The sequence below is a fragment of the Rhinatrema bivittatum genome, chromosome 2 (genome assembly GCF_901001135.1).
Source record: "Rhinatrema bivittatum chromosome 2, aRhiBiv1.1, whole genome shotgun sequence".
NCBI classification, from domain to species: domain Eukaryota; kingdom Metazoa; phylum Chordata; class Amphibia; order Gymnophiona; family Rhinatrematidae; genus Rhinatrema; species Rhinatrema bivittatum.
The window spans coordinates 279,467,875-279,481,424 of record NC_042616.1 but is presented as its reverse complement, the minus strand read 5'-3'; the positions used below and the strand labels follow the sequence as shown (position 1 = coordinate 279,481,424).

Here is a 13,550-nt window from a genome sequence, read left to right as displayed (position 1 = left end):
ATGCAAAAAGATCTGATTTTCAGTTTGACAATACAAAATACATAAATACATCACTCCTAAAAAACCAAAAACCAGTTCTTCATCTGCATTTATTCAAAAAGCATTTTTCTAACATTTGTGAAAACCTGGGGCAGAAATGCTAGTTATTAGTTTTTCCCACATACTGAAATTCAATTACAACCTTCGAAAGCCTATTAAATGCCTAAAATTTGATGCACTTGCATCTATAAAGAGAGAAACTCAGCCTCTTGAGTTAAAATAAAATTCAATATTGATAAATGGGTTTAAATCTAAGACAAAACTGAAAATCAGTAAACATCCTCCGAAGAATGTAAAAGAGTCTGGTAAAAAGGAGCTATACATTAACTATCTGTTGTGTCGAAGTTCAATTATACAATACTTGTTTGTCACATTCTCCTCATAGTCTGTAAGGCCTGTACATGGGGACTGTGGTTAGGACAACAGGTCTCAGCCCTGTCAGCAGGACCTGCCTGCTCAGTCTGCTTTTTCAGGCAGGCACAATGACTATGAGAAGTGCTAGGTTCCAGGGTTACCACCACACATAGTTCAGACTGAAGAGGATGATCCGGGATTGCCCCATTACTTGAGGAGGAAAATCAGAACTACCATTATTTGTATGCAACCGGGGGGGGGGGGGGCAAAACCAGGGACCGGACTCACCTCTTTGGGTTGGCCTACTGAGGCGGCAACTCTAAGCTGTCTCCAGAGTGCGGGCTCCTCGCAGTAGAGCAGTCTCTGCAGAGCCTGTAATCATTCTGCTCCCTTAGGAGCCTATGTAAATCAGCTGCATTAAAACTAACAGGTTACCCCTATGAATGTGTTCTGTATGGAGCTAATGATAAGCAGACTATAGCTATGCTGAAATGGGCTACTAAGGTAAGCACAGCACATAAACTATCTTTCACTGAACACCACGCCACCCCCACATGACACCCTCTCCCCCCCGTCCTCCCATCCTCTCTGTGGAAAATGCCTCTTTTGTAAAAAGTGACATATTGTAAATTGTGTAAATAATGACACTGTTAAGCCTTTCTTTTACATTCTATGACTTTCTTTCTGTAACTTGTTGACAATTATACCTTCCTTAACTCCAGTAGTTCATTGCTATACCATAAAGCGCTTGTTGCTGAATTATGTTTTATGTGAACCGATGAGCTGTTCCCAACGTTCATCGGTATATAAAAGCCTCTAAATAAATAAATACATACATACATAAATAAAATAAATAATAAACATTTTTCATGTCAGTAACAGATGTAGCCTCCCCCACACTACACAGATCAAAACCAAAGGGATGTTTAACCTGGAGTATTCCCCCAGAGGCTGGGGCATGATGCCTGGACCCAAGCCCAACGCTGAGGCCCAGCCCAGAGGACACATCCTGATGCCTGGGCCACGGCCTGACACTGGGACCTCGACCGGACCCAGTTTTCTTAAAAAGAATTCTAGATCGGTAGGTAATGGGGGAGCCTGTGCAGAACCTGCTCTGCCCATGCCCACATCCATGAACTTGCTTCTCCTCCTCACCCCGCCTACCTTTCCCAGTGACACAGCAATGCAGGCCTCTCCCCTCACTTTGGCAACTAGTAGGATGAGCTCTGGCAGCTACCCAGAGTCTCTCTTTTTTCTCTGGTGTGCCTCTGCAGTCTTCCTTAGTTCTGCAGCAGCTGGCAGGAACAGCTCCACCAACCTCCCCATCCCTGCACCCTCCACAAGTAAATTTTGAAGACCTGAGGACGGCACTTCCTAGCCGCGGATCTCACAAGATCTGCGGCTAGGAAGTGAGACCTGCTAGTTTGAAAATTCTCACAATGCCTTAAGTAAGTGGCAGGGCACCCAGGGATTTCCATATCTAGAGACCTGAACTGCGGCTAATTCCCTCCCACCCCAAATAAAAAAAAATCGGTGTTCTTACTGAAAGACAGCATGATTTCTACATGTGTGCTCCAGTTCAATATGGCTTATAGGGAAGAAAACTATAGGAGGAAAAGACAGCACCACCATTTCCGATATCCTAAGCTTGTATAATTTCAGAAAATACTACTCCGGACAGAATATTATTTCACAATGAAAAGAAGGGTTGGGTCCCAATCAGTCAGCAATAGTTTCGAAAAAAAAGATTCCTACACAATAATGCACCCCACCACGAGTTACATTTGCTGAAATTAGACAAAATGAGGTTTTCAGGAACTGATTCCTGTTCTTCCTGCTGCATCACTACTGGAAATCACTGCAGTTCCACACTTTTATTCCAGTTCAAGAGGAGGTTCATCCAAGAACATTTTAGACAGGAAATTGTTTCACCTGGTTTTTTTTAAACCTGTAGTTTGCGCAGTCTCAGAGAACAAAGGTTCAGCTTGATTGTCTTATTGCTCAGCTACAGGCTGATGTAATATAGTGCACTCGGCCAAGCGCACAGCTTTACAGGCACTTGGACACGAATTTTGGACGCGCATTTAAAATCCCTAATGCAATAAGGGGATAAGCGCATCCGAAACGCACGTCCAAACCAGTGCAAAGCTAATAGAACTCATCACACGGAAATTCACGTTGATGAGGCTATTAACTATTACCCCCGGTGCAAAAAAAAAAAAAAAAAAAGTGCGCCCGACAACACTTTTTACTCTCAAATTTTAATGCCTACCCCGGAGCAGGCATTAATTCTTGAGGAGCCCCAAAAGCTTACAGAAAAGCAAAAAATACTGCTTTTCTGTACTTTCTACGACTTAATATAATGGTGATAAATCAGAGCAACAAAAAAAAAGAAAAACCGTAAAAAAAAAAAATAAAAACATTTTAATTTAAAAAAAAGGTGTGGCTGCTGGTCAGGTTAGGAAAAAGACACTCAATTAACGAGTGTCCGTTTTCCTAACCCACTGACAGCCACCTCTCCTCGGCGACTGATGCCAAGGAAGCACTAGGGATGCAAACTTTTCCCTAGCGCCTCCTTTTTTTTTGTTTCCCCCACGGCAGCCCATTTAAATATTAAATCGGGTGCCCGGGAGAGGTGGATCGGCGCGTGTTAAGAGAGCGGGGCCGCCCAATCATGAGCGCCCGTTTAATGCGCACCGACATTGCATCGGCCTGCTAGTGAATTCACAGACCAAAATAAAGAGAAGGTGGCTAATAGGTGGAATGAAGGCTGTTAGTCACCAGCTGCCTTTTCTGTGAAAACCAGTGTCGTAACAAGGGCAACCTGCCACAAACTATATTTTCTGATAACTCCAGACAAAATTGAGGGATGGGTGATCATTTATTCCTCTGGACCTGGGACATTATTACAAAACAAAACAGCATCCTGACCAAGTTAGTCACAACAAGACTGCATCAAAAGAAGGCCCTAGTGGTCCTGATAAGAAAAGATGTAGGAAGACAGAATACATTATTGTGCTTACAATTTTTTTTTTTTTTTTTTACTGCAAACACAGCTCCACCCCCTCCTCCCTCCACACTCACACAAAACTTCCTGCGGCCATAGATGATGCAAACACCTTAGCAGCCAAACTGTTAAATTAAAGAAACAACAATAACAAAAAGAAAAAAAGGAAGCCCCCAAGAGACTGGAGCACCTCTATCACTTTTCCAACCAGCTCCTCCCACCCCTCAATCTTAAGAGAAGGGGAGGGAGGGGGAGAGAGAGAGAGAGAAACTTTCAAACTGCCAAGACCCTAAGTCTTTTTGAAGTGATAGATGATAAAACAGCTAATGAACACATTGATGGTGGATATCCCCTAGCAGGGCTTCCAAAACCTGCCCTGGGGACCCCACAGTCAGTCGGGTTTTCTGGATACCCGCAATGAATATGCATGAGATCATTTGCATATACTGAGTCTCCATGGTGTGTACATTTTTCTCATGCATATTCATTGCGGATATCCTGAAACAACTGACTGGCTGTGGGTTCCTCGGGACAGGTTTGGGAAGCCCTGCCCTAGAGCATTTAATCACTTCCCTCACAAGAGTGTGCCATGCTAGGCAGAGAAGTAAGTGGATCAGGAGGGCTGCAGGATAGGCCTGTGATCCTTATCTATCCTGCAGCTTCAGCTGCTCAGCCAGCTCTGTTCTTAGGTTTAAATAATTTAGGGATGCTGCTGTACTGCTCCTCATCATACCACAGCGGTATTCCTTGATATCCTGATACCAAAGCAGTAATTTAATGCCACAAAGAGAAAGAAAAAAAAAAAAAGATCTTATTTTTTTTAGAAAAAAGGGGGACCTGAGCGTGTCAGGCAGCTCACGCAGAATTGGGTTCAACTCCCAAGTCAGGTCTTCAGCCCTGCAGATCAGCCGGGACCAGGCATGCTGTGGCTGCGGAGTATACAGATCATGCAGGCAGGCGGGGTGGCCCCATAACTGCACAGCAGCGATACCTCGCGGACGGATGGGGCCCATAAATGGCAGGGCTCAGGAAGGAAACGCCGGTGCACAGTTCCAGGCTGAGGGACCCCTGCAGCCGTGACGGGGGTAAGTGAATTAGGCGAGAATAGAAAAACAGGAGAAAAATCCTTGGGTAGCTGCAACTGAAGGCTCATGGCACCGGATCACAGCCCTGGTTCTGCCTGAGCTAGCAGCCCAAAGGAGCGGGAAGAGAAAAGCAGGTGAGGGGAATGGGGAAGGTATGATTTTACCTCTAGTGAATAGGATTGTACCTTTTCTTCCAAGAAAAATAAAAAGTGGAAGGAAAAAACTGTCTGGAAAAAAAAAAAAAGAGAGAAAGACAACTAGGATTGAGGCTAATAGCTATTCACCACCCAGGTTTCATTGCCCCTCACACGACCAGCATCCGGAAGTAGTGCAACTTGCATAAGTGGTATTTTTCCTCAAATCTTGGGTGATGAGGGGGAGCCGAGATGTGAAAAACACTGCATTCTTAGAGCAGGGTGCTGGGAGGTGCCATGCGTCATACTGGAGGTCAGGAAGTAAGGGGCCAAGCCAGTGCCGAGCTTGTAGAAATTGTATGGGTGTTGGGCCTCATTTAATAAAGAATGTTCCTGGGGGAGCAAAATGATGCCGACCATTTTAATAAAAAGCAGAAGTACGCCTAACAGCCTGCATGAAATTAAAAAATGCTCTGTGGCTCATATCCTTTGCGTAGCACCCAAAACGCGAATATCCTGCCAAGGAATACACTTGAGGTTGCTTTAAATTGCCAGACATTTTTAGACTCTTCGAGCAACTTTGCAATAACAAAATAAATATTGTACTCTACCTTTGATATTTGACCTCTATGATTCCCCCCACTCCCCCATCTCATTGCTTTCCTTTCGCTCAGTCTTATTTTCTTCCTTAGCCTTCTCTTCTCTTCTCTCCTCCTCCATGACGCCTCTTCCATACTCTGCATTTCCTCTGCTCTGTCTCTCCCTGCTTGGTTGGACCATCCCTGTTTCTCTGTCTCGTCTTTTACTCTGCACTCTTATTTCTGGTGTCTCTTCCTTTATGTTCCTAAGTCTTCTTCCCCTTTCATTAAGAACATAAGAAATTGCCATGCTGGGTCAGACCAAGGGTCCATCAAGCCCAGCATCCTGTTTCCAACAGAGGCCAAACCAGGCCACAAGAACCTGGCAATTACCCAAACACTAAGAAGATCTCATGCTACTGATGCAATTAATAGCAGTGGCTGTTCCCTAAGTAAACTTGATTAATAGTTCTTCTCCAAGAACCCATCCAAACCTTTTTTTAAACCCAGCTACACTAACTGCACTAACCACATCCTCTTGCAACAAATTCCAGAGCTTTTTTGTGCACTGAGTGAAAAAGAATTTTCTCCGATTAGTCTTAAATATGCTACTTGCTAACTTCATGGAATGACCCCAAGTCCTTCTATTATCCGAAAGTGTAAATAACTGATTCACATCTACTCATTCAAGACCTCTCATGATCTTAAAGACCTCTATCATATCCCCCCTCAGCCGTCTCTTCTCCAAGCTGAACAGCCCTAACCTCTTCAGCCTTTCCTCATAGGGGAGCTGTTCCATCCCCTTTATCATTTTGGTTGCCCTTCTCTGTACCTTCTCCATCGCAACTATATCTTTTTTGTGATGTGTTGACCAGAATTGTACACAGTATTCAAGGTGCGGTCTTCATCATGGAGCGATATAGAGGCATTATGACATTTTCCATTTTATTAACCATTCCCTTCCTAATAATTCTTAACATTCTGTTTGCTTTTTTGACTGCTATAGCACACTGAGCTGATGATTTTAATGTATTATCCACTATGATGCCTAGATCTTTTTCCTGGGTGGTAGTTCCTAATATGGAACCTAACATCGTGTAACTACAGCAAGGGTTATTTTTCCCTATATGCAACACCTTGCACTTGTCCACATTAAATTTCATCTGCCATTTGGATGCCCAATCTTCCAGTCTTGCAAGGTCCTCCTGTAATGTATCACAATCTGCTTATGATTTAACTACTCTGAATAATTTTGTATCATCCACAAATCTGATAACCTCACTCGTTGTATTCCTTTCCAGATCATTTATATATATATATATATATATATTGAAAAGCACCGGGCCAAGTACAGATCCCTGAGGCACTCCACTGTTTACCCTTTTCCATTGAGAAAATTGACCATTTAATCCTACTCTCTGTTTCCTGTCTTTTAACCAGTTTGTAATCCACGAAAGGACATCGCCTCCTATCCCATGACTTTTTAGTTTTCTTAGAAGCCTCTCATAAGGGACTTTGTCAAACACCTTCTGAAAATCCAAATACACAACATCTACCGGTTCACCTTTATCCACATGTTTATTAACCCCTTCAAAAAAAATGAAGATTTGTTAGGCAAGACTTCCCTTGGGTAAATCCATGCTGACTTTGTTCCATTAAACCATGTCTTTCTATATGCTCTGTGATTTTGATCTTGAGAATAGTTTCCACTATTTTCCCCAGCACTGAAGTCAGGCTCACTGGTCTATAGTTACCCGGATCGCCCCTGGAGCCTATTTTAAATATTGGGGTTATCTTGACCACCCTCCAGTCTTCAGGCACATTGTTGTCACTCTTCCACTCTTTCCTATTCACCTGCCCGGTCCCCACTTTCATCATTCCTTCTCTTCCGAGCCTGTCTCGTTTCTTCCTTTCTGTTCGCCTCCCTCTGTCTCGCACCAGCTCCTCTTCTTTCCCCCCTCCCTGAAACACATACACACACAATAGTAGTTGGTTGGAGGATTTCCCAGGGATTTTCATCCGTTATTCCTCTTACCTCCTCTTTATATGACCATTGACAGCCAACCTACCCCCTCTCCAAGTGTAACACCCAGAAAGCTTTCTTCCATATCAAGACTGTCGGTGAACAGACCGCTCTCCACCTGCAGCCCCGAGGTGCACGTAAAAGGGTAATTTTACAAGCTGCTTCCATGGGTAAAACAGCGCCTTACCCTCAGAAATGGCCTGTCAGAAAACTGTCCACCTTATATAAATGGGGTAAACTTATACGTTTAGGGTTTGCAGGCGTCTATATTTACCTGCACTTAGCAGAAGTGATCCTGGGTGCAGGGTTAGCGAGGGGTTGTCACCTACGCCTTAGAATGTGCATATTTCCCCCCAAAAAAACCTACTCACGCAAATGCGCAGGCGTAAGTGGGTCATTTTCTTTGGGTATTTTTCAAGGGGAACTTGCATTTGTAAGTTCAAGTTGAGAATAGGTGTAAATTCCTGTTGGTAAGTAGCTGCAGCATTACAAAATTACCCCCGTAATTCTTCTTCCCAGCAGCCGGCAGTTCTGTCTTCACTCCTCTCCCTTCCGCTGTTGCACTCCTAAGATCGTGACGCCTTAGGCCACTTAACAGCCAAGTTCTCTTGCAGACTAAGGGGGTCGATGCAATAAAGTGCGCTCAGCCCAACTCCTGGGTTTACGGGTGGTTGGGCGTGCAAGACCAGAACCCGACGACGCAGTAAGGAGATTAGCGCGTCCAAAACCCTTACAAACCCGAACCTGATAGCCCCCCCCGAGACATGTAAATTCCAAATACATGAGGACATTGCCTATCACCACCTGATGCAGGAAAGGGCTGGGCACCCAACGCACATTTTTTAAAACGCGGGAATTAACATCCAGCCCCAGAGGTGGAATAAAGCCAACTCGCAATCAAGGGCTCGAGAGAAACATTACAAAATAAAATGTGTCGTCCTCCTCCTCCTCCTCCTTGGAAAGCAAGGTGGTGGCACGTCCTGAGTGTGTGTGTGTGGGGTGGGGGTGGGGGGGCATGGAAAGCTCCTCATTTCATTACCACACCAGACCCTGCTCCAGCCTGAAGACAATTAGAAGGTTTACCTCAAAAGTTAAAGCCCCATTACAATTTGAATGACACCTTCATTTTTGGGGGGGGTTTTTGTAATCAGCTTCGAAGCTCCACAATCCACATGGTGATGTTTCTTGAAGCACAATGAGATTTGCTGTTTCCAAACACAAAACTGCAGCCTTGTCCCCCACATTTCCAGCACTAAAACAACGTGAAACATACAAATTTGGTCAGTTCAGCCATTCCACACTGAAACTGAGCAGAATATTTGCCTATGATAAGTTTCCTGCATTGCTAGGTACCACCCAGTGCTCTGCTCCACAGCTGGAAGATCTGCAAGCTGATCCAGGAGGAAGAGAAATGAGGTTTCAGGTGATAAACATTAATTTGCTCTTTAGCAAAAAGTGTTTTTGGCTTGCTTTCAGGCAAGAGTACAGCTGCATTAAGCCTAACATTATGACTGCTGGCCTGCAAAAACACTTAGACCTTCTGCAGGGCTAAAGGTGCGAGCTAACAAGAGTTTTAATGCCACCGTCACCAGAAACAGATAAGGAAAATGAGGCTCTGGTTACAAACATCAGAATAATATGGTCTAGCTTCACGTGAAATTCTGTCTTTCAGCTGAAACGGGGTACGTCAGAGTGAAGTTTGCCTTGACCTTTAATTTCCCAAGTTGTTTTTGTCAGTTTTCTCTCTGTCTGCACAGTCTCACACATTCTTTTTTGGGCTCTAAACAGATAAACCTATGCAGTTCAAAATGAAGAAAAAAAAAAAAGTATGAATGCGATTCTGAAGTAAATAAGATAGTGAACAGAAAGGGAGAGATGTTCTGGTTTCTCATCTGTTTTTTGTGTCTATTCACTTTGTCACGATGTGTTTCCTAAAGCGAGCAACTTGTTTTTGTCAGAAACAAAACTATAAGGGAGCATGTTCTTGAAAAGATCAAAAGATTTTAAATCTTTAAAGATTTTTTTTATTTTGTCACTGTAAGGTTGGGGATTATAACTGAAAACTTAATTCTGGACTGTTACTTATTTTAGCCCAACTTCCCTTCACTGTCATCTCTTTCCAGATCCCACTAAGTCGGCGTTTTCAGGATTTCCACAGTGAATATGTGTGAGGTAAATCTGCATGCACTGGGGTTTTCAGGATATTCTTTGTGAATATCCTGAAAACCCGACTGGCTCTGGGATCTCCAGGACAGGCCTGGGGAGCCCTGGACTAAGAGCTTTATCCAGTAAAGAGTGTTATGTCTTAAGGTTATACCTGGCAATTATCGCATGCTTTAGTAGATAAAACCTGCTACATCTTCATTACAAAAGGCCATGGTCAGCATGAGCCCAAACAGCTACAGATAATGTAGGAACTTTACACTCCAAGAGTCCCTTGGTGAAGGCATTTTGCAAATGGTCTGTCACTGAAGGGCTCCTTTATTGACCCGTGTCACAGGTGCCATCACTGTCATAAGCTCCTAGGGAAATGGGAAGGGGGGGGGGGGAGAGCTAGGGAGCAACCAGAAATGTTTGCATGGGTTGCTTTGTTCAGGAGCAGAAGGGTAGAGGACAATGAGTTGGCTCTGGTACAAATTTGGGGCAGTTTCCAAATCTGTGGAAAGCCACAGAACTTATTCTGGCAAACCATAGGTGGAAGTGGGAGAGGGGGGCAACAAGCACCAAGTTGAGAGCCTTTTTTTTTAGTGGTCTTTTCTGTTGTCTTAAAGACAAAGCACAATCGGCAACTGCAGACTGTCAGTGTTAATCGGTATAGTCTCAGATCCCCCCCCCCCCCCCCCCCCCCCGAGGACCGCCTTCTGTATTTTAAGATGGGTTTAACTTTATTGCATCTTTGAAAGGTTGACAATGTATTGTCTGTTATTACTGTTTATGTCATTACCGTGTGCTATTTCGTTAGGCTATTACTGCTATGCCTGTAAGCCGCTCGCACGCTTGGTGAGAAGAGCCGAGGTAATAAATCTAAAATAGAAATAGAAATTCCTTGGCCCACAACTCTCTGCACAGCGATTCACCAGTGGGACTTGGGGTGCTAAGGTGCCCACAGCTCCCCAGCCTTTGCTCCCATTGCTGACACCGGGGATTACACCTGTCAGTGGCACGAGTCCTGCCAAAACTCAGTGTGCAGAAAGGAGACCCTGTCCAAACAGGGAGCGACTTGGGCATCTCCTTTCCGGGTCCCCTCAGCCCCCCCAAATCTAGAAGCAAGGCCTGACCGCAGTTCTTTATCTCTGTTTTATAACAGGGGGCACCTCTGGCCTCTCGCCCCCAGCTAGGAACCAGCAGCAAACAGCAGCAGGGGCATTGCAAATAGAAATAACCCCCACCTCCCCAAAATGAGAGGTTTGTACTACCCTGACAACTTCATTGAGTATACAAAATAAAAGGCATATTATTAAAAAAAAAAAAAAAAGGCAAATGTAATCTAAAAATAAAACCAAGTCATGAGACTCCACCACAAGCGATGTTTTCCGTACCTAGGAACAAGAGCAGTATATGCAATATGCAAGATCTTACTACCCAAAAAAAAAATCAGCAAAGATTTCAAACATCGGCTTGCCATGAAGTGCTCAAACACTATCGAACAGAAATGTATCGTTTTGCAAAGAACGGAGACAGGACATCTCGGCTTACCTCGAAAACCTGGGACAGGAGGAGGAAAACCCCACACTGGAAAGTGTTCATTGCTCTCCAGTCTTCAGAGCCGTCCCCAAGACCTGAAAGCTGGCAGGGCTGCCGCAATCATCCCTCCCTGTGGGGAGATGAATGCATCTCGGGCTGGTTTCCCCCCCAACCTCACACACACCAACCCGAAACGCCAGAAGCCGAGACACCGCGGGTCCGCCTGCAATTGTAACCGGATACTTCAGAAAAGAGATAATCGGGCTCGGGGGCTCCTCGATTTAAAACATCCCCAGAGCGCAGCGATCACAGCCGCGCCTGCCGGGCTCCTGCAGTTTCCTTCCTCCACCGAGGAGTCGCTCCGCTTCCTCTCGCTGGAAATAGCCTGCGGGGGAGGGCGGAAGGGATTTTCCTCGAGGGCAGGGGGGTGGGCTGGGTGCTTCCCTGCTTGCTAGCGGCGGCGGCGCGAAGGATCACCGGGATACGCCCTGAGTGAGGAGGAGAAGAGCGAAATGGGAACGAGGGTGGCTCGCAAACACAAAGAAGACGAGTGTTCTTCGAGTCTCCTCCCCCCCCCTCTCCCCTGGATCTGACCTCCAAAGATGGAAACGGAGAAGCTAAGCTGAGATCACACGCAGGGGGGGGGGGGGGGGGGGGAGAGAGGCCGGTCCATGCTGCCTAGAGTGCGGGGAGGAGGTGAATCCCGTGACAGCCGCCCTCCTCCAGGAGAGCAGGGCATACAGGCTACACTTTATCCTACACAGCCACCCCACACCACTTCCTAAAGTCATGCGCGGCCTTGCCAATGGGCTGCTTAGCGTGCTTATTTGTTTTCTAATCAGCATTCTTTTTCATTCAGCCCTCTGGTCTCCCTTCACGTTCTTCTCTCCCGATACAGTAAAAGTCGCGGGTGCGCAATTTAGTATTCAAATGAGGGCCCGCGGTAAAAAAAAAGAGGCGCTAGGGACACTAGTGCGTCCCTAGCGCCTCATTTTTTAAAGGAGCGGCGGCTGTCAGCGAGTTTGACAGCCGCCGCTCAATTTTGCCGGGGTTCGGTTCTCAAACCCGCTGACAGCCAGGCTGATTTTAAATTTTTTTTGTTATTAATTTTTAATTCTTTTCTACTTTTGGGACCTCCGACGTAATATCGCCATGTACGCTTTCCTGAATAAGGGGTAAAGCTAGCGCGTCGAAAACACGCGTCCAAACGTGGGTTAACAGTGCGCTCCGCCCTGTACTGTATCGGCCCGAAACAGGTCGATTCAGTGAAAGATCGCGGGAGAACGGGTGTTCCGTGTTGAGCGCCCTCTCTCTTCAGTGCGCACCCAGCCACCTCTCCTGGGCGCGCGATTCTATATTTAAATGAAGGGGGTCATGCTAAAAGGAGGCGCTAGGGATGATTATGCACCCGTAGCGCCAACTTGGCCCAGGAGAGGTGGCTCTGTCAACGGGTTCAGGAAACTGACGTTCTCCTAAGCAGACCGACTGACATTTTTGGCTCCTTGGACTTAATGTCACTAAGATATCAAGTCGGAGGGTGTATAGAAAAGCAATATTTTCTGCTTTTCCGTACACTTTTCTGGGCTGCTCATAAATTAATGCCTGAATTAGTGGATTGTCGCACATTTTCCTTCAGAATGCCGGGTGACTGACTAATGGCCTCATCAACATGCGTGTGATGAGCACTATTAGTTTTCAGGAGGTTTGGCCATGCGTTCGAGGCGCTAAACCCCTTACAGTATAAGGGGTAATAGACGCGCGTCAAAAACACGCAGCCAAACACGTGTTGAACAGTGCGCACGGCCGAGCGCACGTTACAGAATCGGCCTGACAGACCATTTTTATGGCCCAGAGGCAATGAAATATCTTAACCCTAATACTGAGCTCGTCTTCAGACCAATGGAAGGGTTCCAGGGGTTCTTCCCCCCCCCCAAAATATTTCATTTTCTCTCAGTGACTTTGACCGTAGTACCCCTGGATTTTATCCAATAGTTTTGTTTTTCCTATTTTTATGGAGTAGTAAACAGGGAATTTTTGAGTTGTGGCCACCCTTGAGATTAGCAGGGAGCAGGAGAGGTGTGTGTTAACTTTCTGTTTTTCCACTGCCCCTTCCCTCTCATAACAAACAAATAATCTTTCTTTGTCCCCTCTCTTTCCTTCAGGGATGGTCCCAGCACAATCCTATCTATTTCCAAGCCTGGCCCCCAGCATTCTCTCCCCCTCCCTGAACTCAGCATACACCATCTTCTGCCCTCTCTTACTCCAGTGCTCTCCCAAGCCCTATGCATGGGTACACAGAGCTCATGAAATGAATCACTCAGCTTCCCCTGCTTCCTGCTCCTTCCCCTTACCCCGCCCAGGCAGCTGCAGGAAACAGGAGGGGAGGAGAGGAGATGAGAATGAGGTTACAGCAGACAAGGATTAGAGACTCTTCTCTCTAATACACAGCCCTTCCACTCTTGTCATGCAGGGTACAGAAGGAGGGGGAGGGGGCAGAGTAAAAAAAAAAAGAGCTACTATTCTCCCTAATCCAGCCTTTCCCCTCCTGTTTCTCTCCCCTACTTGGCAGCCTGCAGGGAACAGGAGAGGGCCCTGCAACCAGAGGTTTCCCAGGTGTCCAGAGACCTGGGGGAATTTCATTGAAAT

The 13,550-nt window shown here is 45.8% G+C and overlaps 1 protein-coding gene across 1 annotated transcript in view; it reads right to left on the bottom strand.

Annotated features, from left to right (window-relative positions):
* VOPP1 (VOPP1 WW domain binding protein) overlaps positions 1-11,482 on the bottom strand; it is a 222,462-nt gene extending 210,980 nt beyond the window's left edge. The window contains exon 1 of the mRNA XM_029589562.1: positions 10,917-11,482. Within this exon, the coding sequence (XP_029445422.1) occupies positions 10,917-10,967 (51 nt within the window). The 5' untranslated portion in view covers positions 10,968-11,482. The remainder of the gene's footprint in view (positions 1-10,916) is intronic.
* Between the last annotated feature and the right edge of the window lie 2,068 nt (positions 11,483-13,550).